This window comes from Muscardinus avellanarius (genome assembly GCF_963383645.1).
Source record: "Muscardinus avellanarius genome assembly, chromosome: 9".
NCBI classification, from domain to species: domain Eukaryota; kingdom Metazoa; phylum Chordata; class Mammalia; order Rodentia; family Gliridae; genus Muscardinus; species Muscardinus avellanarius.
Window position 1 is genome coordinate 55,129,655 of NC_137795.1, and position 25,986 is coordinate 55,155,640.

The following is a 25,986-nucleotide window of genomic DNA, read 5'->3' on the forward strand; positions in this document are numbered from 1 at the left end:
ATATATATATGTATATATTTTGGTGGTTTCCTGGAAACCCTTCTACCTCTGGGCTACACTCCCAGACCTATTTTATACTTTTTTTTTAATTTTGGAAACAGGGTCTCTTAAGCTAGCGTGGCTGGCTTCGAACCTGCGCGATCCTCCTGTCTCTGCCTCCCAAGCACGGGGATTACAAGTGTGCGCCCCTACACCCGGTGAAAGAAAAAAAATATTTTAAAAAGAATAAATGAAAAAGATATAGTATAAGAGAAAAAACAAACAAGATTTTATGTCTTATACAAGAAAAGTGAAAATAAGAACAAAATAAAGGAGAAATGATTTGATCTGGATGCTACTACCAAGAGCATTCAATTTATTTATTTATTCTTATAAACAGTTGTGATAAATTTATTAAGGAGACAAAAAAGTTTTCTTAAATATTAATTGTTTTTTTGCAGGTCTGGGGATAGAACCCAGAGGCATTTGACCTCCGAGCTACACCCCCTGCCCTATTTTTTATTTTTTCTTTTGAAACAGGGTCTCACTAAGTTGCAGAGGGCCTAAGTAGCTGAGGCTGTACGCCTCTCAGCCTCCCAAATGCTGGGATTACAAGTGTGCACCACCACACCCGGCTTAAATATTAATGTTTTAAAAATATTCTAGACCCTTGGAATAGAAAATACAGAAACAAAGCCACACACTTATATCCAATTGATTTTCAACAAAGGTACCAAGTATACATTGGAGAAAAGAGAGCCTTTTCAACACAATGTTGAAAAAACTGGCTATTCATTTGTGGAAAAATGGAATTAAATCTCTACCTCTCACCCTGCTCTACAGTCAACTTGAAATGAATCAAAGACTTGAAAATTAGACCAGAAACTCTGAAATTATTAGAGGAAGAAATAGGTCCAACACTCCAACATATATGCACAGGTAGAAACAGCCTCAATAAGACCCCCAAAGCTCAGAAAATTCAAATAAATGTTAGTTAACGTGATGGCATTAAACAAAAGAGTTTCTGTTCATTAAAGGAAACCATCAAGAGTCTAAAGAGAGAGCCTACGTGTTGGGAGGAGATCTCTGCTGATAGTCTTCTGATAGAGGACTAATATCTACAATATACAAAGAACTTAAAAGAACTTAACACTGAAAAAACAACCCAATTAAGAAATGGGAAGTTGATCTAAATAGATCAGAAGAGACACAAATGGCCAAAAATACATGAAAAAATTATTCAACATCATTAGCAATCAGGGAGATGTAAATTTAAACTACACTGAGCCACGCGTGGTGGCGCACGCTTGTAATCCCCGCGCTTGGGAGGCGGAGACAGGAGGATCGCGCTGGCTTAAGAGACCCTGTTTCCACATAAAAGACCTATAAAATAGGTCTGGGAGTGTAGCCCGGAGGTAGATGGGCTTCTAGGAACCCCAGTACCACCAAAAAACTAAAACTAAAAATAAAACTAAAAATAAAAATAAAAATAAAACTACACTGAGATTCCATTTAAACCCAAGCAGAATGGGAATTATCAACAAGTCAGACAACAAAAAATGCTGGCAAGGATGTGGGGAAATAAGAACTCTCTACACTGCTGATGGGATTGAAAATTAGTGTAGCTGCTATGAAGATTCCTCAGAAAATTAGGAATTGATCCACCATATAGTCCAGCTATATCATTACTGGATATCTTTCCAAAGGGACTAATATCAAAATGTTATAGTAATATACACATATCCATGTTTATATCAGCACAATTCATAATTGCCAAATTAAAGAACCAAACTAGATACCTATCAGCAGATGAACAGATTACAAAATTATGGGATATATGCACACAATGAAATTCTACTCAGCAATAAAGAAGAAAATAATATCATTTGTAATAAAATGGATGGATCTGGAGAACATTATGCCAAGTGAGATTAGCCAGTCATAGAAAGTGAAAGGTCATATATTTTCTCTCTTATTTGAAGCTGAGGAGTAATGACCATTAAAGAGGGACTTCAGATAATGGAGGAGAAACTCCAGTGGAACCCTGGAGGAGGTCTAGGGGAAGGAGTGGGAGGGAGGATCAATGAAGGATTCATTGCCATTGACATTATGTGCATAAGTGAGAATACCAACGCCAGTCTCAGTCTCCCGTATGGGGAACTGGAGGAGTGGGGAATGGGGAAATGCCCACCAAGTGCTCTGTGCATGTCTGTCACAATCACTGTGAACTACATTATCATGTGAGACTATAATGTACCAATAAAAGTACTGAAATGTTTTGTTTCCCTTTCACAGATGTGATTCTAGATTTTTGCTGACCTGATTACATCACATCTCTCTCTATGCTCATTTTCTCTTTACAAACGATATCGGGCATTCTACTGGTATCTAAATAATTGCAATTTTCAAGTTATTTTGAGAAAACGAGGAGAGAAAGCAAGTGAGAGAAGGAATAAGACAGAGGAAAGAGAGAGGAGAGAGTGCTTCAGAGGAGATCATTACCTCTTCCCTCCAAAATCAGTAATGGTGATAATGTTAGGATAAGCAGCCCAGTCACACCAAAGATGGCGCCTCTCCGGCTTCTCTTCCGGATTTGTGCTGGCTACCTCATAGCCAGCCAAAGGGGGCCACGGGATGCCCAACAACCAGTCCCCTGATAACACACTCATGGGAGTATGAGCCACCCAATCAATAAATGCCCCCTACTTCCTGCGATCTTCCGCTGTGAGCGGAAGCCCCCTCCTTTTCAAAAAATCCCCAGCTGCCAGAAATTAAAGGGAGGTGGGCTCTTAACAAAGCTCTTGCTTCCTTGTTTGCTTATATCTGACAGCTGGCCTTGGGTTTTTTCTGCCAGCCTGGACTTTCACTTTCAGATAACACCCTCCTCTAGCTCCAGATTCAAATGTTAAAATGGGTAAATACTGAAATTGTTATGTTTTCACAAACACCTACTCTGCTTCCATAGCTCCCTCTTGCTGTTAAAAGGCTGCATCTCTTCCCAATGAGATATAAAATAATTGTTTTTAATTTCTCTTTTTTTTTGCTACATCTGATAAATGCTAAGTTATATAAACTCTCCTGCTGAGCAGATTTTCACTTCAGTTTCACACTTTTTATTTTCTTTCCTGTCACAAAGTCACTGTTAAATACTGTCTTGAGCTGGGGGTGTGGTAGCTCATGCTTGTAATCCCAGCGCTTGGGAGGCTGAGACAGGAGGATTGCACAGGTTCAAAGCCAGCCTCAGCTACTTGGTGAGGCTCTCAGCAACTTAGTGACACCCTGTTTCCAAATAAAGTATAAAATAGGTCTGGGAGTAGAGCATGGAGACAGAAAGCCCCTGGGTTCTACCCCCAGTACCACACACACACACACACACACACACACACACACACTACTGTCTTGATATCTCATGAAGATTCCTAATGAAAATTCTGCCTTCTAATCTATCTTGCCCTACTTAAATCAACCCTAAATATTGCTAATGTCATGTCAATCAAGTACTCTGTTCAATATTTCATGTTCTCCACACTGTCTTTAAAAGTAACTTCCAAATACCACATAGTATTAAAGTTCTCCATCAATTTTCCCTAGCTTTACCTCCTACTGTTCTACAAACAACTAGACAAATATTGGCAAACCTGCCCCATACATGACTGTCTTTGAGCTTTTTAATTAAAGTATCTTCCCTACATTTATTTATTTATTTATTATTTATTTTAGCAGTACTGAGGATGGAACCCAGGGGCATATTACCTCTGAGCTACACCCTTAGCCCTAGTTTTCATTCTGTATTTTGAAATAAGGTCTAACTAAGTTGTGAAGGGCCTTGCTAAGTAGCTGAGGCTGTCTGTGAACTGCAATCCTCCTGTCTCAGCCTCCCCGAATGCTGAGATTACAAGCGTGCGCCACTATGCCTGGCTCTAGCTTACCTTAAACATTTGTAACACTTACTTTTTCATGGAAAGTTACATCAAATCTCCAAATTGTTTTGGAAATAAATTCTTTAACTGCTCTTATATAGCCAGCCACAAATTTCTGTTATGATATATAGAGGTTTTTTTCCTCAAAATATATTGTTGGGCATGGTGACACATTTAATCCTAGTACTTGGGAGACTGAGACAGTAAAATCACAGGTTGGTGGCCAGCCTCAGCAACTTAGCAAGACCTTCAGCAACTTAGTGAGACCCTGTTTCAATGTCTAAACTTAAAGAGGAATGTTCCTGGATTCAATCCCAGTAATGCAACAAAATAAAACAAAACAAAATATATCATATTTTTGACATTTAGATAATTATGTATTATTTTAATCATATTTAAATATTTTAATATATATAAATAATATGTATATATACTTTTTGGTGGTATTGGGGGTGGAACCCAGAAGATTTTTCTACTTTTGGGCTATATTCCCAGACCTATTTTCTATTTTATTTGGAAACAGGGTCTCACTAAGTTGCTGAGAGCCTCACTAAGTAGCTGAGGCTGGCTTCGAACCTGTGCGATCCTCCTGTATCAGCCTCCCAAGCTCTGGGATTATAAGCGTCCACCACCATGCCTGGCTCTAAATAATATTTAATCATTACACGACTCTAATATGATTAAGTATTTATCTGATATTTAATAGTTCAATAATGCTATGAGACAAATTATTCAGTATCTTTCATATTAAACTGAACTACATAATATTTCTGCTAAGGATAGTGCATCTTGTATTAAACTATTCCATACACAGTGATTAAACTAAGAAAAATAACTTCTTTTTTTGAAACAGGGTTTCACTAAATTGCAGAGGGCCTCACTAATTTGCTGAGGTTGGACGTAAACCTGGGTTCCTCCTGTCTCAGTCTCTTAAGTACTGGGATTACAAGTATGCACCACCATCCCTGACTACAGAAAAAATAACTTTGAAAACAACTATTTGAGTGCACTAACGATTAGTGACGTATGACGGACCAAAGAGTTTTTTCATTTGAGAAAACCTAACTCATGAGGAGAAGAATGGCTAGAAATCAAGTCGAAATGTAAATATTTGCTAGCTTTTAAAGTCATGGAGCAAAGACAAAGTATCAGATCAGTTGAAAATTATGGGAGATATCTATAAATTGAGGTAGAAAACTTACATACACATTATCCCCTCTTTGACTGATGCCTAAGCTCTATAAGCAAAGAGACCATTGAAGTAAAGGGAAATTGAAAAGACTAGCTTCTGTCCATTTCAAGGGAGTTTTGAGTTCAGTCCAGCAAAAAAAGCTGTTTTCTAAGACAAAAATCAATACTTTTAAAAATAAAATAGAATTCAGCCGGGTGTGGTGGCTCACGCTTGTAATCCCCGCGCTTGGGAGGCAGAGACAGGAGGCTCGCGCAGGTTGAAAGCCAACCTCGCTGGCTTAAGAGACCCTGTTTCCAAATAAAAATATATTAAAAAATAGGTGTCTGGGAGTGTAGCCCGGAGGTAGAAGGGTTTCCAGGAACCCCAGTACCACCAAAAAAAAAATAGAATTCATAATCTTGAAAATATTATAACCTATAATTTCCAGTATACAATAAAAATCTCTCTGTATATAAAAAACAAACACAATTTAATTTTCAAGAGAAAATAAAATGAAGATAAACTGACCTTAAAATGACTCAGAAGTTAGAACTAGCATGCAAGAACTTTAAAACAACTACTAAATATATATTTAATAACTTAAATGAAATGTAATAATAATGAATAAATATATGGTAGGAACATTCAACCTAGAAATATATGCCATAAGGATATATACAAAAAGGAAAGTTCATATAACATTGGGAAACTATAAAAAAGGAAAGTTCTGGAACTGAAATGTTTAATGTTTGTATAGAATGTTAAAGGGGTAAGCCTAACAGCATATGGACATAGAAGAAAAGATTAATATTTTTAAAATAAATCAATATAATTTATACAATCTAAAAAGCAGAGAATAAAAGATTAAATAAAATAAGCTGAGTTTTACTGATCTGTGGAACAATGCTTAGATGACACATAAACATACATATAAGTATGTAATTATATATATATATATATATATATATATATATATATATATAATTGTTGGAATCTTTGAAGGAAAGAAGTGAATGAATGAAGAAGAACAACATTTAGAGAAAGAATGACCCCAGACTTGAGAAATATAAATGTATGCATCCAAGAATATAAGAATCCTAAGAAATATAGATCCAACTTTCCCCACCACCTCTACACACAGGTATACTATAGAAAAACTACTAGAGCAAAAATAAAGATAAAACCTTGAAAGTTAAAGCAATTACAAATAAGGTAACAGCAACAATAAATGAAACATTAATTTACATTAGAAAGAGGTTAAAAAGACAGTAAAGTATTTTTGAAATGTTGAAAAGATAAAAAAATAAAACTATTAAGCCATAGTTCAATACCCAGAAGAAATATCTTTTTAAAAATACAGGTGCTCCAAAAAAGAAAAAAAGCATGCTCCAAGCATGGAGCTAATTAGTGAGACCCTGCTTCAAAATAAAGAATAAAAAATAGGGCTGGGGATGGAGTTCGAAGATAAAATGTCCTTGGGTTCAATTCCAGTACTGCAGAAAAAAAAAATTTCAGGTGAAACAAAGTCACCTTTACATAAAAATTAAATTTGTTGGTAGCTGAACTGCATCACAGGATATATATGAATATATCACTTACACATATATGTATCATTTGTACATATATGTATGTATATAAGATATATGTCTATATGTGTGTATATTCATGCATATGCATATCTATATATACATATATTTACATACATATATTTGTATATATATTCTGACTTTGCACATACCACTTCGTGTAAGCATACATGTATACTCTGTATTCTTGTATATATTCTCATCCTGTACTAGCAGGATTCGCTTTCTGCATCTTAGTTTTCTCCTACTGTATCTTTTGCATCATTTCTTCAACATGATTTAGTCAGTAAACAATGATGCATTTGTGTATACTAATGAACTTTAATCTACTGGGGGTGTTAACATTTAAAATATGTTAATTAAAAATCCTCCCTATAAGGACAGTTGACAGCTGAAGTATCTCACTCAGGGACACTCTCTGGAGGCAGCTATTAAGCACTTCAGCTTTGCTAATTATATCTGTACCAAGTGTTAACTAGTCTAAGGAGTATCAAATATTTTTTCAGTGGAGAAATGAATGTGTGCTTTATATGTGGTTGTTAGAGGTATTTTATAATCACTGCTGCCCCACATAAATGGGGTATGAATCATGAGTCGAGCTGCTGGGCTACAGAGTATCTAGACCTCTATTTTATTTATGCCCCATCTTAATGTAAATTTTTGCCTACTAACCTAAAGGAAAGGGAACAACTCCTGACATCAGAATATTCTTTCACATACTTCAGGGTGAAATTGTGATTCAAAGTCCTTCAAAGTGTACATAAAATAAATTAGAGCTGCGAGTTCACCCAGCTTGCAAGAACAGATTATAGGACTGATCAAAATCCTCGTTACTACTAAATGTAATATGTGTGGTGGAAGTCAGCTGAAATCTTTCATTACCATATCACCTAGTGCCTGTGTCTTAGGGAAAGACATGCATTGCTTTCTCCTACTAATGTTTATATTAAATCCCTCATCCTCCTCCCTTCCCCACCTTTCATGGCTAAGTAATAAGAGAATTAAAAAATCTATGCATGTTCTGTGAAAAAGTCTATGTGTGTGTCTGCATGTAAATCTATATCTCTATCTGTATCTATATGCACACCTATATTCCAGTTTGGTGGATAAGTTAATAAAAATATATAAAAGAAAACAATAGAGAATACAATTTGATTTTAAAAATCCCTAAGTGGACAAATAAAGCAAATACAATTGTTTGATAAATGAGCACAAAGAAAATCAGTTCACAAGGCCAGGCATGGTGCCTTGCGCTTGTAATCCCAGCATTCTGGAGGCTAAGATCAGAGAGAGGATCGTGGTTCAAGGACACCCTCAGCTACTTAGCGAGGCCCTTTGCAATTCAGTGAGACCCTGTTTCAACATAAAAAGTCTGAAAACTAGGGCTGGGGGTGTAGCTCAGAGGTACAATTCCCCTGGGTTCCATCTCCAGTACCCCCCAAAATAAAGAGAAAAAAAAAGAAGAAAAAGAAAATCAGTTCACAGATTTATAACTGACAAAGGTTTAAAGTCTCAAAGATCCTTTCTCTGTCTCAAGCAAACTAAATCAGTGCATTCCAAATGCATTAATCTTTCCTGGAATGAAATGCCACAACCTTTCTTTTAAGGTAAAGTTGTTTTAAGCATCACTTTAATTGATGGCAGTGAATGAAATCATCTCACCTCCCCATGGTATCCAACTCTGATGAAGGTGCAAAGCGGGTCGAAAGCTCCAGTACCACAGGTCAGAAGATGTGTCCTATTGTAATGATGCAAAACCCGAACATAATTTGCACATTCACTCTAAAGCAGAATCAAAAATAAGTAAATTGATTAGCATAATCAAGATCTTTAGCCTGTAATATTTTCTTTCTTTAACCCTTTTTTCTCATGTTTTATCCTAAGTCTGCCTTTGATGGGAAGTCAAGAGGGTTAGAAGAAAAGATCAAAAAGATGTAGGAAAAAAGAAACTAGGGTTACTCACACGTTTTAGTTAGCAGCAGAGTGTGAATTGCATTTTATAATGGGAGTGAAGAATTTTCTATGTATTCAATTTACAATTGAGTAATTAGAAAAATACTGTTCAGAAATGTATTCTAGCATAAAGATTTACATGACAATATGCTCTTATGTAATTCAATTATCCCCAATGTTGTTACTTTTAAGTACAACATAAACAATGAGTTAGCGTGAAGTCAGAAAATCAATTATTAAGAAAGGTTTCATTATTCATAAAGAAACATGTGGATTAGAAGGCATTACAGAATTGTGACATTTGGGGAAATATGACTTACATCCCTAAATCCACACATTTACATAAAACATTTTCAGAGAGAATTTTCAAGTCATTCAATAGAAAACTAACTAACAGAAATAGCATGTTTATTAAGATGTCTTTAATATTACTATTTCTATAAGATTACAGTACAAGGATTGGCAAGTTTTCTATAGAAGATCAGATTGTAAATAGGCTATGCAGTCTCAGTTTCAACTACTCACCTCTGTTTCTATAGCCTAAAAGCAGCCATAGGCGATGCAAAAATGAATATGTGTTGCTATGCTCCAATTAAACTGTATTTAGAAATATAGGCTAAGTGGCATTTAGACCAGAAGTTACAGTTTGGCAAGACTGGTTGTAAATGTAAGCTTCCTGAGGACAGAGTCTTTATTTCATACATTGTTGCATTCCTCAGTTAATCAAACACACACACACACAATATCTAATACATAAAACATATTAGACAATGTTTTGGTAGGTGAGTTTTATGATTAATATGCTGAATAAAAAAAGTTTAAAATTATTTCAAAACATAGTTGGCTAAATTAGTTCTAATAAACACCCTTTTGGAAAAACAGGTACTGCTTTTACATTAAAAATAAATTACAAATACATTATAATTATAAATTATAAAATAAACTCTTCCAATGCCAGATATCACTTTGAAGTCAACATATGCAATAATTAGTACATGTAATGTGTTATAAGGACAGATTATGATTTCAGCTCTTTAAAGTCTCCTACATAACAGTGCTACAATGCAAAGACCAGCAGACCTACATCACCGTGATTCCTATGACACTGTGCTCGGTGAAGAATAAGGAATGCACTCTTGAACTGATTTTCCAGGACACACACATATATGGATTCAATTTTCTAATCTTCTAAAGTTTTATTCTGTGGGTGAAATATATAATTGGTAGAATCTTATTCAGATATGGTGAAACTATTCTGCCTTCATACTCTTGTAAGCATGTGCTGGTGGTCCTCTGTTCACTATCACATCTTAAAGTGAGAAATTAGACCACATTTTGGCTCAGTTGAGCTTAGATTGACATGGCTTAAGAGAACGTTCTATTAGTTAGCGTCATGCTGTGGGCTAAGGCAAAGAACATGTTGACTCACAACTTGGCTATGACCCAGTTGCTACAGAGAATTAGGAACTGATATAATGTGTGTTCATCATTTGTATGGTTATTTTTTCTTAGTAAAAAAAAAAAAGTAATTTCATTTTCAAAGGGAGATATGTAGGCCTTCTTCCAAGATGTGTGCACATCAGATCAGCCACCCACTCCTGGCACGTTAAGTCCTCTCACTCTTCCTTCACTGAGTCAGGGAGGGAGCTGTTTGAAGCATTTCCTCTCCCTCTCATGTTTCATAGAAGCTATGAAGAAATGAGCTATTGCTGCTGCTGCTGCTTCTTCTTCTTCTTCTTCTTCTTCTTCTTCTTCTTCTTCTTCTTCTTCTTCTTCTTCTTTTTGCGGGTCTGAGGATGGAACCCAGGGGCATTCGACCTCCGAGCTACACCCCCTGACGTGTTTTTTTCTTTTTTATTCTTTATTTTGAAACAGGGTCTCACCGAGTTGCAGAGGGCCTTACTAAGTAGCTGAGGCTGTCTGCGAACCACGATCCTCCTGGTCTTAGCCTCCCAAAAGCTGGGATTACAAGCGTGCGCCACCACACCTGGCAAGAGATACTGCTTCTTATAGTAGGAAAGACCCTAACAACATTTTACAATAAGTAAAACATATTTACTGCCTTTGTATCTCACACTTTGTGTTCTTCCTTATTTTTTCATTTGTTTCTTATTTATTCATCAAAACTGAGAAAAATCTCACAAAGAATTGCCTCATTTTTCCTCAACTTAAAAATATTGCATATATACTTTCGTTGTTATGGTACTGGGTATTGAACCCAGTGGCATCCTAACTCTGAGCTATACCCTTACCCCTATTTTATTTTTTATTTTGAAACAGGATCTTGATAAGTTACCACTTCCTGGTCTTGAACCTCTGATACTCCAGTTTCAGCCTCCAAGTACTGGCATTCCCAGCATGCACCAAGGTGCCTGGAATGCATATATACTTTTTAACAGTGAATAAAAGTTTAAAGACTCATTTCTTTGTGGTTGACCAGGAAAATAATTGATTATTTGTTTAATGTACAATAAATATTACTTACTGCATCTTTTCCTTTCATTATACATTCTTCTATTTTTATTGCTGTGCTAGGCCAGTGTATCTGAAATAAAAGACAATGTTCTATTATGGCAACTGCATATAAAAACAAACCACACTGAAAAACATCATTTCATTTTCTTCTATGAGTCAATAAATTTCCATTTCCTTCTATTTTCTGAGAAAATAAAATAAGACCTTATTGTCTTCAAACAATTATTTGCATAATTAAGAAATTTATCTGTGAACTCTTTCTTATTCTAGCCTTCCTTTTTCCCTTTAATCTTTTTAAAGGCTTCCTTCAAATCTCAGCCCTTCAGAGGCCAGTCACACTTTAACCAGCTCTTCCCCATATCTAATTTGCCCTAACCTTTGCCTTGCGGTCTTTCTTCTACACCAGACTGTCTGCCCCTCCAAGGCAAGCAACTGCTTGATTTCCTTTTGCATTTTACCACCTAGAATGGAAACAGGTGTATGGTGGACTCTTTTTATTGTGAAACCAGGTCTCACTGAGTTTCAGAGGGCCTCACTAATTAGCTGAGGCTGTCCATGAACCGCAATCCTTCTGTCTCAGCCTCCCGAATGCTGGGATTACAAGCGTGTGCCACCACGCCCGGCCCATCTTCTGAGTCTTACAGACAACCCTGTATGATGCAAATGTTACATCTCAGTACTGGGTACTTTTTTGGTTTGTTTTTTACATATTGATATTTTCAAAAAATACTTTAATTGGGAAAGCAGGGTGGGATGTGGTAGGAAATATGCCAAGAGCTGTGTGCCTTTTTTAAAATCACATTGAACTTCATTATGATGTATAAGTGCAATCCACAAGTAAAATAATTTAAAAATAAGCCGGGCATGGTGGTGCATGCTTGTAATCCTCGTACTTGCACCGGTTGGAAGCCAGCCGCGCTGGTTTAAGAGACCCTGTCTCCAAGTAAAAAAGTATAAAAATAGGTCTGGGAGTATAGCCCAGAGGTAGAAGGGTGTCCAGAAACCTCAGTACCACCAAAAAATAAAAATAAATAATTTAAAATAAAAATGCTTTTATTGGTATATTGCAGTTTTATATCATAGTAAGATTCAAAGTGATACATTCACACATATACACATCATTTGATTTTTGTGCGTACAGTTCTCATTTATGTAAACGATGTTACGTTTTATACTTCATTTTTCCTTATATTTTTCTCTAAGATATGTTTTTTGTTTGTTTATTTGTTTTTGTTTTTGGTGGTGGTGCTGGGAATTTTGGCTTGGTTTCAGTTGGTGCTATTGGGGCATGAAAACTGGAGCCTTGTGCTTACGAGGCAAACACTGTACCACTGAGCTACATCCCCATTCTGTTTTTCTGTTAGTTTTGGAAAATATTCTTATCAAACTAAATATTAGATGTTCCTGACTGGAGGTCTTTTTCATTTAGTGAGCAAAATGTTTACTTTTAAAGAAGTATTCATCATTCAAAAATGAGAAGTCTTGTAAGTACTATGTATATTCTAGACAGTAGTTCTCTAGGAGAGGAGTACCTGGCAAAGGTATTCTCCCATTCTATAGGATTTCTTTTTAGACTCTTGCAATTATTTATTTATTTATTTATTTATTTATTTATTTATATTTTTGGTGGTACTGGGGTTCCTGGAAGCCCTCCTTCCTCCGGGCTACACTCCCAGACCTATTTTATATTTTTGAAACAGGGTCTCTTACGCCAGCACGGCTGGCTTCGAACCTGCGCGATCCTCCTGTCTCCGCCTCCCAAGCACGGGGATTACAAGCGTGCGCCACCACGCCCGGCTAGACTCTTGCAATTAAACTAAACAGTTCTCAAAATAAGAAATACAAATGGTCAATTCATGCATGAGAAAATAATCAGCATCATTCACAATCAAGGAGATGTAAATTAAAACTACACTAATATTTCATCTAATCCTGATTAGAATGTCAATCATCAAGAAGTCAAACAACAACAAATGCTGGTGAGGATGTGGGGAAACAGAAACTCTTCTATGCTGTTGGTTGGATTGCAAATTAGTACAGCCAATATAGATCACTGTAGAATTCTCAGAAAACTGGGAATGGATACACCATATGATCCAACTATACCACTCCTGGGTATCTTTACAAAAGGACTTAAATAATAATATTATAGTAATATATCCATATTCATGTTTATAATAGCACAATTCACAGTAGTCAAATTATGGAATCAACCTAGGTGTCCATCAGCAGATGAATGGATTAAAAATTATAAGATACACACAATAAAATTCTACTTAAAAATAATGTTATTTGTAGGAAAATTGATGAAACATTGAGAACATAATGTTAAGTAAATGAGCCAATCACAGAAAGAGAAATGCCATATGCAGAAACTAAGGAGTAATAGGAATACAAGAAGGACTTTAGATAATAGAGGAGAAACTCCAATGGGAGGATGGGGTAGGGAGCAGGAAAAATCAATGAGGGAATCTCTTTCTTTGACATCAAGTATGTACATATGTGATGCTACCAATGCCCATTTCAATATCCTTTATGGTGAAGAAGGAGGAGGGAGGGATCCAAGGAAAGCCCACCAAGTGATGTATGCATGTATGTCACCATCGCTGCGAACTATATTACAATGTGAGACTATAATGCACCAATAAATGTATAAAAGAATGAGAACTTATGTGTCAAATCCAGATTTCTGGTTTATCTAAATAAAACCTAAAATAATCATTATTGACTATATGCATGCTTGTGTCACAATATTCCTCTTGAGTTAATATTTGAAGTCTTCTTTCAATGGGACAGGTACTCCCTAATTGGATTTAGGCTTTGCTTTTACCTGCTGGTCCCTGTAAGCGTTTTAGTCTTTAAATCTGAAATTTATGTTTTAATTCCAAATATGAAAAGATTTAAGCTTATTTTTAAAACTATGCTCCATAAAATACCAGATAATGGAATTATATATGAGAAGTGGAAGAGGCTCATCACTGAACTTATACATTATGTATAAGTATATGTATAAACTGAAGTCCTGCTATATGAGTAGTACTGGAAATTTACAATGACATTTCATTATGATAATTATTAAATGATTAGATTTATTATCATAGGAATGAGCACTCAATGGTTTGAATTATAGGTATAAAATATCATTTTGATGTTCTTATTCATGCAGTGAGTCCCACAGAGTTTCTGGCTAACAATATTCCACACCAGGTGTTCTTTAGCTTCCATAGTGGAGCATATAAATTTTAAATGAAAGCACATGAGTTCTTTTGTGTTGCAACAAAGAGAAAACACAAAGGAAAAAAAGCAGGAATATAAAAGATAACCTACTTAAAAAAACTGAAGCACACACGTAAAAATTCTAAAATAGATGGTCTTGATTTTAGCAGTCAATCTATCAGTGGACCATGTACTATTCAGGAGATTCCCCCTACCCCCAATGATCGCAATCAGGGTAAGTTGCAACCTCATCTGTGCCTGAGAAGAAACTTCCTTATAAAGCATGAATCCTGGAAGTAAAGCTACAAAGATTATAAACTTTTCTTGATCCATCATTTCAGGAAAAAAAGTTATTGCTCTGAAGGATAGGCAATTTCTAAAGACCCATTTGATATTTATTTATTTATTTATTTATTTATTTATATATATATTTATTTATTTAGTGGGTCTGGGGATGAAACCCAGGGGTAGCTACACCCCCTGCCCTATATTTTATTATTTATTTTGAAACAGAGTCTCACTAAGTTGCAGAGAGCCTCACTGAGTAGCTGAGGCTGACCACGAACGGCGATCCTGGTCTCAGCCTCCCAAATGCTGGGATTACAAGCGTGAGCCACCATACCCAGCTCCCATTTGACCTTTAAAGTTGGTTTGGAAATTATGATTTTACTTAAGATGCATAAATTATTTATATAGATACTTTAGAATATATACACATAAGTATAGACTTTATATATTTACATATGCATATATATGAGCACATATACACATTTTAGGATAATCTGTCAGGAGAATTTTCATGACTAACTCACTTTTCAATATGAATAAATTACAGAATACTTCATTCATAATTCAGAAAAATGCATTATAGTTTTACATGTGAAATACAGAAATCTTGTTTTTAAAATATTAGCATGTTTTATTACTCATTTTTCTTTATTATTTAAAATGATGACGTCTTTAAATTGCATTTCCAGAAGATAATATCCTGTTTCTACTCTTCTCTTCTCTTCTCTTCTCTTCTCTTCTCTTCTCCTCTCCTCTCCTCTCCTCTCCTCTCCTCTCCTCTCTCTCTGTTCTTTGTGATACTGAGAATTGAACCCAGAAGCATTCTACCTCTCTATCCCAGGTCTTTGAAACAAATTGTGTTAAAACAAGGCCTTGCTAGATTGCTGAGTCTCGCTAAGTTCCTTAGGCTGGAAGTTGAACCTGTGAACCTCCTGCCTTAGCCTCCCAAGTCCTGGGATTATAGACATGTGTCATCATCCCCAGCTTCCTATACTCTCTTAAATCATTGCTAACTAATGATCATCTCCAGGACTACATGAACACAGTTTGGAGGTTAATTCTCTATAGCACTTCTACATATGTTTAGATGGCTTTTGTTATAGACTATCATTTCAAAAAGTCTAGAAAGAGAATCTCTATCCAGGGTAAATGGGAGACTTATTTTTTTTTTTTAATCAGATGAGTACATTCAATGCTTTTCCCTGGTCAAAGATTAGCCACATCTGCTAATAACCCCCTTATAAGAACTGAAGATTTTTCAGGATCGAAGTCTCTCACATACCCACTGTCGCGCGCAGTGACGACTCTTACACGATCTTCCTCAAGCAGTTTTATTACCCCAGGTTCTTGTACAGTTACCATTCCTCTTTAATGCTCTCTCAACGCCCTCTCAGGTAAAAACAACATCAGTCTTCTATTTTCTCCCTCATCACTCCACCAACCCTCCTTCTGGCACTCTACGTCTCTGCTGCAGCACACACCGGTCACAATGGTGGCTTTGTGAACATGTCCGTCCCAGCTCGGAGCCCGGAGCAGTCCGCCAAGGAACTGCTCTTCCTGTCCACCAACCCTCTTAGCTCCTTCTCCTTCTTTCCCCGCTAGGGCATGCGCGCTTTTTAACCTTCTCCTGGGCGGGCAGGTGGTAGCACGAGGCGTTGCATCACTAATTATGCGTAAGGCGCCTGATAGGGCTCACTGCGCAGGCTCAGGGCACCGCCAGCCTCGTGAGCCTCGTGACTTGGCTGCAAGCCCAGGCGCCATCTTGAGTCCACGCTGGCAACAAGCCTGGGTGCCACCTCGGTCCTGCCGAGTGGGCCCCGACAACCCACTGTATGCATAGCATCTACTGAGGCTGCCAGGCATCACGCCCTGAGGGGCTGAGAGGCAAAGAAACTGAAGGAAACACGAGGCTCTAGCTGCCTACTGTGCCTGAGTAACAGCGCCCTTTGTCTCTGACCCAGGCATCTAACATTCTCTGACAGCATCCATGAAACTGTGACAGGCTAACTGGTCTTGAGTATGAGGTAAAATTTCAGCCCCTTCACGGTTTTTACACAAACAAAAGATAATATATTATTCAATGGTGAAGCAATAATGGCATTTATAGTGTTCTCAGAATACGCATTGATCCTAGCAGCAAACCTGATAAATGCAGCTGCTCTAAGAACAACAAGACTATTCTTTTGGACACCTTTTACAAAACCTTTCTGATAACTGTTCTTTTTTTTTTTTTTTGCGGGTCTGGGGGTAGAACCCAGGGGCATTCGACCTCTGAGCTATACCCCTGCCCTATTTTTTATTCTTTATTTTGAAACCAGGTCTCACTGAGTTGCAGAGGGCCTCACTAAGTAGCTGAGGCTGTCCGCAAACCGTGATCCTCTGGTCTCAGCCTCCCAAATGCTGGTATTACAAGTGTGCGCCACCACGCCCAGCTCTTCTGACAACTTTTCAACAGATAGTATTTCTTCCTCCTTTGATTCCCCCATAGTGTTCTTATTGTCTAAGAAAGACTGTGATCATTTGTGTACTTAATTTTAGATCTCTTATTAGACTATAAGTTATAGACAGCAAGGCAGTGACATTTCTGTATGCCTACCAGTGTCTATCTGACCAAACCTTTAAACATTGTCTTCACTTATTCAATATCTGCTAATCAGCTTTGCATCACTTAAGACACCTTTATTCCATTCTTCGTAAAGTCAGCCCACCACGGAACTTCACAGTATAGTTTGAGAGACAAGATTTGTTGACATGAAAACTCTATAACAAGTAGAAAGAAAATGCTGTAGAATGTTGGCAATAATCTAAGCTTTCAAAGATTGGTGGGATCACTGAAGGCAGATAAAAGGATGACAAACGGATTATTCTGGGTAAAATGGAAAGAGAAGAGGAAAAAGATTAAATAATGAACACTCATCAGGGCAAAATCCAATACATGAAAAATTTTACTAAAATTCTGTTATTTGGTTTGGGTTTGTTGTTGTTGCTGTTGTGGTTTTTATACAGAATTTTACTGGCTCAGGACTCCAACCAAATGTGAACTCGGGTGACAAAATATGACAAAGAAAGACTTCAGTGGAAATGAAAAGTTATTTTTTTAAGCCATGGTGTATAAATGTTCTGCCAAGCTAGCAAAGGAAATGATTTTCTTCATTTGTTTTGGCAGTCAGGATGTCTTTTGGTTCTGCTCCAGAGTTTAGCATCCACAAAAACCCATAAAATTAAGCTATTCGTTCTGCATAAAACATTTTTAAAGGCAGTTAAACAACAGGGTGTAATTTTCTTTCCAAATTATTTGTACCAAGAAAAGGTACAAAAAGCAAAAGGTTAAATACACATCATTTCATCACATTACCCTTGCAATATAATTTAATCATTCCAGTGCATATTAACAGGTCATTTACTATATTTGCATATCTCAAAGGAGAAAAATAAGGTGAAATATAAATTAAATTACAAAGTAATTTTTCTGGGCTCCCTATTGAGTTTCATAATTATACAAGGATTAAGGATTTAACAAAATATTGTTACAAGGTGTTATAGCACTTAGATTTAGAGTAGCAAAAACAAATTAACAAAAAAAGAATAATTTAAGTGTCTAAAATATTCCCTTATTCCCTTTTGCTTAAAGAGAAGTAAACAAAACAATCCAGTTAATATAATCATTCTTCATAGACTATAAGTGACTAAGACCCTATTAAAATTTCATCTAATGTTGTCTTCCTACTTTTATCATTCTAATAAAAAATTATCGTTTATATTTTGATTTTTCTTTCTATATTTTACACATGTACAATATCAGGATACATCAGTGTACAATTTAATTATACATCCTTTAAATATCATTAAAAGCAAGAAAATGTGTTTTGGATATAACACATTAAAATAATGCTAATGGATTATAAATGGCAGTCTTTAACCTCAGATACATTATCAGTCTTAGTGTTCATTCCTTTATACTCAATTATAATTACTATCATTACTCAAGTAGTTTATATGTCAGAATTATAATCTCTTGGACTAAAAATTAAATTTGTTATTGAAAGGCTTATTCTCCAAAGCATTTCTGCTAAGACAATACTAGAATTGTACAAACAGTAGTGGCCTGATGCATGTCCTTCTTTATGTATGCAATTGATTTAGTCAGTTGCTATCATTAATGTAAAATACCATCTCACACAGATCTGTAAATTATATTTAATCTTTCTCCACTCAAGAAAAAGTAAATTCTAAAATACATATTTTTCACCTTTGATGCACTGAAGTTGAATTAGTGAGAAACATACACATATGTTTACAAACAGAATTATTGAACGATGACCACTATCATATCTATAGATAGCCATATTAAATCATATTATGTTAGCTTAAAAGTATAGTGAGAATAATTTCAGAAGAACAAGCTTTGAACTAGTATTGGTATCCTCAACCCAGTAATTTTTTGTGTGCAAGTCATAGAATTATTACATGGTTACAGATTGCAAGGAGATTTAAACAGAACATAGACAAGCTCTACTGTTGCCTTGAGTTGAACACTGGCGCTACCTGGGACTCTGGGCTCTTGCTAAAAATCAACAAACACACAAACACGTACAGTTCCTTGTAGGACTAGTCGGTGGTTCTTCACTAATGTTACCAACAGCTAACTGTTCCACTAATTCTTATGTACTGCTAAGGTGAAGCACAGTCAGGCAAAGGCAATAGAATCAAAGGGAAAGAAACATCTCATTACAAGAGCATAAATAGCAGGATGAATGGCACGCTGAAGACCAATTTGTGAGATAAGAACTCTACCCCAAAGCGGTAACCTGGTTCCCCATGTGACATCGTATAAAGCGTGCAGGTTTGTAAGAACGGAGGAGCCTGGATTTAATTCTGTTACTCAAGGGCTTCATTGGCACTATTCTCTTCCTGCCATTTATCCAATACGCTGCTGCTAAAGTAATCACACTAAGCTATAATTCTAATTATAGTATGCCCATATTAGGAACCCTCCAGTGACTCCTAGAAGTCACTCCAGTGACTTGTAGGCATTGCCTAGAAGATTAAGTTTCAATAGCAGAGCAGTCAATTTTCTTCATGAGCTAGTTAATCTCAGTCACAATTCATCCCATAACTCATTCTCTCTCCCTTTCACTTTCTTTCTCTTTCTTTCTCTCTCCCTCTTTCCCTCTCTCCCTCTCTCTCTATTATGTTGTGTAATAATTAATTCCATTTTAAACCAGTTGAATTATAATATACAGGTCTACATACAGGGTTATGTAGGCTTTGTCCTCCTACCCTTAACTGTCTCTGAGGATCATGTTCCCACACTTATCCACTCACCCCTCCTATCTATTTCAGCCAAGGACATTAGTCTTTATTTCAAATTGCTCTAAAATTTCTGCCCTTTCTTTTACTCTCCTTCTAATGCCAATTTCTGCCAATAAAATTCTACCTTCAAAGTCCACTTTAAACCATATCACCTCCAGGAATATCCTCACCAAATATTTCTATACTGTTTTAGGATTTTATTTAAATATTTATTATAATATTTGAATGTGCCACATCATTGTGTGGATCTATGAATCATTGCTTTCATAAGTATTTTAGAGTAGGAACTGGTTTATTTATTTCTGTATAATTCATATCTCTCTATATATTTTTAGAATTTTTCTAGATATTCCCTAAATTTAATAGTATTTTCATACTTCAGCCCATTACAATGATCTCGTTTTAAGTAATAATAATGAAAACAAATATTTATATGATGCTTACTATGTTTGAAGGAATGTTCTAGGCACATAATAATTCATTTAATCCTTTTAGAAGAGCTAAGAGAATGATACTTTGGTTGAGAAAACTGAAAATTAGAAATGTGCACTAAGTTGTCCTAAGTCATCTTATTATAAGCGGTAGATTTAAGATGAGCCTTCAGGTAATCTAGCTATAGGATTTGCATTCTTTGGGCCGGGCGTGGTGGCGCACGCTTGTAATCCCCGTGCTTGGGAGGCAGAGACAGGAGGATTGTGCAGGTTCGAAGCCAGCCACCCGCGCTGGCTTAGGAGACCCTGTTTCCAAAAATAAAAATGTAAAAGTAGGTCTGGGAGTGTAGCCCGGAGGTAGAAGGGCTTCCAGGAACCCCAGTACCACCAAAAAAAAAAAAAGAAAAGAAATAAAGAATTTGCATTCTTTACATACAGCCGAATATAAATTCTGCTACTTTCTAAGAGGTCTTAATAATTTGAGTTTAAATTAACATGTTGGTTCTTTATAAAAATGTTTTAATGTAACTGTTGATCACTCACACCTTATTCTAGAAATGAAGTACTGATCAGAAAGGATGAAGCCAAACTTTGGACAGTAAATAAACACAGACAAATGCAACATATATGGCACTTCTATATGGCAAATATAAATGTGATAAATATGTTTAAAGAAGTAAATATTTTTCATGTAATATAGGGAATAATGCAAAGTATTTTCAGTATTCTTAGGTGCTATATGAAAATTTTACCATGCTAATATTTAGAGAATCTTACTTTTGAAAATGCTAATTTTGGTAATAGCTAATGCTATTCTAGTTCTCTAACAGTACTTAACTATGTTAATATACTATTCTAAACTATTTTAAAGCCACAAGGAAATTATTTTAATTTTTTTCTTGAAGAACTATCTGAATTAGTGAATAATTGCACTTCAATGGGTATAATAAAATACCAGCATACTTTACAGTTATTTTTCTTCATTCATTTGGCTTCCCTTAAGCATATTGTTAGTATATCTAATATATTCAGAGTCTTCCAGGAATTATTTATTAATTTTTAAAAACTCAACTAATTTTGAAGTTCAAGCAACTATGTTGCAATGTAAGAACAAAACTAAATTCTGCTATATGTAAGTATATTAATCAGAAAATCTAATGATTACATAATAAGCTATCACTATCTCTTTTGTTCAAATCTTGACATTACAACAGGGATACATAAATTGGCAGTGGTTCTTATGAGAAGAAATATGTATATTTTAAATTATCAAGAGTGAATGCTCTTCCTCAATATACAACTATAATCTAAAAAATATGTAGTAAGCCAAAGGAAATTTAATGAGGGTTCTTTTAACGAAAGAAAAGTAACAAAGCAATTTAAACATGAATATCTCTGAATCCCTGTGGTTAAAGTCCTATTCCATTGACATTAACTTGTGATTTTGGGAGACTTTCCATTTGAGATTACCTTGGAACTTTGGGAGACTTTTAAGAAAGAGTATATTAAAAAAAAAAAAAAAAAACTACTCTTTTTTCAAAGGTGGGGGTTTTTCATACTACAAAGCAGATTTGCTTTATATAAAGCAATTAAGAGACCAGGGAGTTTCATCCTAATAAATATCTAGAGAGGCATATACCAAAACACGTTGATTTGTAGGCACTGAAGTAAACGTGTCCACAAGGGTGTTTCCTCTTTCCCTTCCCAATCTTCTGTCCATACCAACGTCCTGATATTGTCATATTAAGAAAGATCCTACCTGGAGATTATCGAATCTGGAGACGCTTTTTCTTTTTCTTACCCAGATAATCTTTACCTCTGGTTCAGACAAAGCTCCTTTTGCACTAAAAGGTTTTAGAGAAAGGCAAGAAGACAAAAAAAATTTTTTGCTTTTTTAATATATTTTTTGAGGTACTGGGGATGGAACTCAGGGGCATTCTACCTCCCAGATACACCCCGGCCCTATTTTTTATTCTTTTTTTTTTTTTTTAATTGTGAAGCAGAGTCTCACTACACAGCTGAGGCTATCTGAAAAACTCGATCCTCCTGTCTTAGACTTCCAAATGCTGGGATTACAAGCACGTGCCACTCCTGGCTCAGTGATGAGAATTTTAAAAAGGTAAACAGTTAGGTGTGGTAGCTGAGACCAGAGGATCACGGTTCATGGCAGCCTCAGCTCCTTAGTGGTGCCTACTGCAACTTAGTGAGACCCTGTTTCAAAACAAAGAATTAAAAAAAAATAGGTCAGGGGGTGTAGCTTGGAGGTCAAATGCCCCTCGGTTCAACCTTCAGACCCGCAAAAAAAAAAAAAAAAAAAAATCTCATCACTGATGATATCATGGTTCTACTCTAGAAGTTTGACATTATCTTGGGATTTTTTAAAGACATTTAAAAAAGAGAATATTGCTGGGAGTGGTGGCGCGCGCTTGAGAGGCGGAGACAGGAAGATCGCGCAGGTTCGAAGCCAGCCGCGCTGGCGTAAGAGACCCTGTTTCAAAAATATAAAATAGGTCTGGGAATGTAGCCCGGAGGTAGAAGGGCTTCCAGGAACCCCAGTACCACCACCACCAAAAAAAAAAAAAAAAAGAGAGAGAATATTAAAAATCGACTCTTTTTTTTTGGAAGATGGGGGTTTCTCATATTACATAAAGCAAATAGAATTATTATAAAGTTGGAAGATTTAGAGTAAAGCGTGTGATTTAACACCAGGATTGCCTTTTTTATTTTTTATTTTTTAGTGAGGGTTAAAGGATATTTATGAATGTGACATGAATACAAGAGAGCAGAATTTCATTGTAAAAAAAAAAACTATTATTACATGGTCTGGGACATGCAGTGAATTAAATAATTTCTATAAATTCACAAAAAAGCCCCAATTCTTAAAAATGCTAACAGTACCATAGCCTATTAAATAGTTTGTTCTTGTTTATTTCAAAATTTCTTATGCTTGTGCATATTTATATAAGTTGTTTAATATATGTAATATGATTATTTAGGACCATACTATAGGATCAGTATTCCCCAGGATTTATAAGGATTCCTGATACTCCAACATTCCATAGTCTTGGATGTACGATCCATTCATCTGTGTGGTTTATTTTTAAAATAATTACATATTTCTTTCTTCATTCTAGAGGTGAGGCCAAAGCAGACATTTACAAGATTCTCAGTTGTTTACTGATGCACACCCAAGGCTAATTAGCAAGAGATATCTTGCATTCTTTCAGCAAGTGCATTCTTTGAGTGTTTACATCTTTAAACATGAATTTAACACAGCCCCTGCTCATAAGGAGCCCTCCTACAAAGTGGACAGAGAAATAAACAGGTACTATTAAGAGATTATGGACATAAAGATCATACTGAGGGATAAGAAAGGGCCAGGGGAATCTTCTACAAATCTTGTTAGAGAAGGAAGGGACTAGCCTAAAAATCAAACGTTTGAAGGCATTCTAGGGAAGGGGAGTGTATCAGGATGGGGAGACATGAGAGAGCAACGGAAGTGGTCTGATTGGCAACATCAGTGGGAACAGAGGGGATTAAGCCTCAAAGGTAGACAAGAGAAAATCATGAAGACTCATTTTGCTAAACTGAGAAACATTTATTTTTACTCAGAAATTTTAGAATACTCTATAAGATGATGATTTTCTTGCGCAGTTGTTAACTGGAACCTGGAACAAAATATTCAGGGAATATACCATTTCAGAAATAAGCACAAAATCAAAGCATTATTTTCTCTGGCTTCTAAGTAAAATTTAGAATTTCCATCATATACACACAGGAAAAAGTTGCAGTAAAATAAGTTGAACTTGTAGCTTCTTTATCAAGAAAAATAAAAGATTTTAATGCTGCTTTGTTACAGTATCTTAGTATGTCATTAATTATCATTATTTACTTAAAATTATGAGATTAAGAGATCTGTAATACAGTGTTTTATTTAATTGGTTAAAAAAGAAGTTATATGTTATCATGCCACATATGTTTATTTTTCACACTATGAGAGATATATTTCAATATACTTATATCTTGACAATTTTATTTCAATATTTTACCTTGTAATATTATAGGTTTATAAACATAAGAATCCATAGGCATGTCAGACTGCCAAATGAATGCATGACACAGACAAAAATTAAGAACCTCTATGCAAAACTATATTTGTTAATGATTTTACAGAATGAAAGAAAATGGTAAATATCAAGGTGATAGAAAATAACCCATTTTTTAAAAAAAATCAACAAAGTAGGATTCAGAACATGTGCAAAAGGAATGGCATTTCATAAAAGGTGAAAGAGGAACTCCAGTGTAACAATAAAGGTGGAAGAAAAGTACAGAAACAGTCAATTTTGTGATGAATGAAGACTACAAGGTTTGGTGGAATCCGTTTTCTAAATGAAGTTCAAATTTAAAGTTATTCATCTTCTCTGAAGAGATCATCAGGGGTAATCCATCATGACATATCACTGTTGACTCTAACCACCACAGGAAGTATTGACCCTTACCCCCAGGCCAACAATTAATACTTGAATTCATATCCCATATGGCTCTGTACAGGCCCCAATCTGACCCTACCATTCTGAATGCCTCAAACCTTGTGTAAAGCTCTTTAGAGCATCACTAGCTAAGTCCTATGTAACTCTCATTTTCCCTGATGTTCTTTATTTTCTTGCTCTTCTTAAAACCAGAGTGTCCCTAAAACAACTATTTTTCTACCATCTCTAAATGGTGGTGGCCATTTTTACTCTGAACCCCTATGTGAGGAAGATGTTTTAATTGATTCTTTTTGCTTCTTCTAAACTAAATTTCCTTCTCCCCAAACTCACCTACCCAATCAAAATTTAAAATATGGTAATAAAAGTAAAAACCTAGCTACTTTGAGATTCACGTGATCACAATCATACCATCTGCTACACTCTTTCCTGTAGTAATCTATTGTCACTCTTTTTTCCCTCTTTTTAATGGAAGATTTTTAGAAATTAGATGACTATCCTCTTCACAAAGATGATTCATCAATCACTTGGCTAATTAGTGCCTTATCTTTGCTATTTCAATGATTTAATTCTTCAAATTAACACCAGCCTCATACTCTGATGTTAATTTTCTAGTTCTACAGTTCAATATGGTAGCCACTAGCCGCAACTGATTACTAAGCTTTGAAATGTGGTTAGTGGCCATTTTATTTGGGTGTGTTCTGAAGTATGATTTCCCTAGAAAATCTTTTCCTAATCATTCTACTTTCCATATCAACCTCCTTACTTTTTTATTTTCCTATGCTAATTTATTTTTCTTTATATTACTTATCACACTTAGTATTATAGAATATCATTTTATTATTCCACTGTATTTTCTAATATTTATACTCTGTGTTTTGCAATAAGGAGTTATTAAAATTATAATCAAACAATAATACATACATAAAAATTACAGTTGCTAAGATAATAAGGTATTGGTTTAGAGATAAATCAGTCGAGAGAAGAGTATTAAGAAATATATGGATCAATGAGATCACTGGAAAAAATGTGGGAGAGTACAGGATCACTGCAAATTATGTCAAAAATATATTTGTCATCATCTTATACACATGATGTTGACGTATCCTGTAACTAGTAATTTGACTAGAAATGCATGGAAGCTTACCTGGATATGTGTATAGGGTG

At 35.6% G+C, this 25,986-nt stretch overlaps 1 protein-coding gene across 1 annotated transcript in view; it reads right to left on the reverse strand.

The window, feature by feature from the left end:
* Positions 1 to 25,986, reverse strand: part of SEMA3E (semaphorin 3E) — a gene marked incomplete at both ends in the record, with an annotated part of 245,364 nt that overhangs the window by 91,281 nt on the left and 128,097 nt on the right. The window contains 2 exons of the mRNA XM_080701710.1: positions 8,319 to 8,438; positions 11,095 to 11,154. Coding sequence (XP_080557836.1) covers positions 8,319 to 8,438; positions 11,095 to 11,154 — 180 coding nt within the window. The remainder of the gene's footprint in view (positions 1 to 8,318; positions 8,439 to 11,094; positions 11,155 to 25,986) is intronic.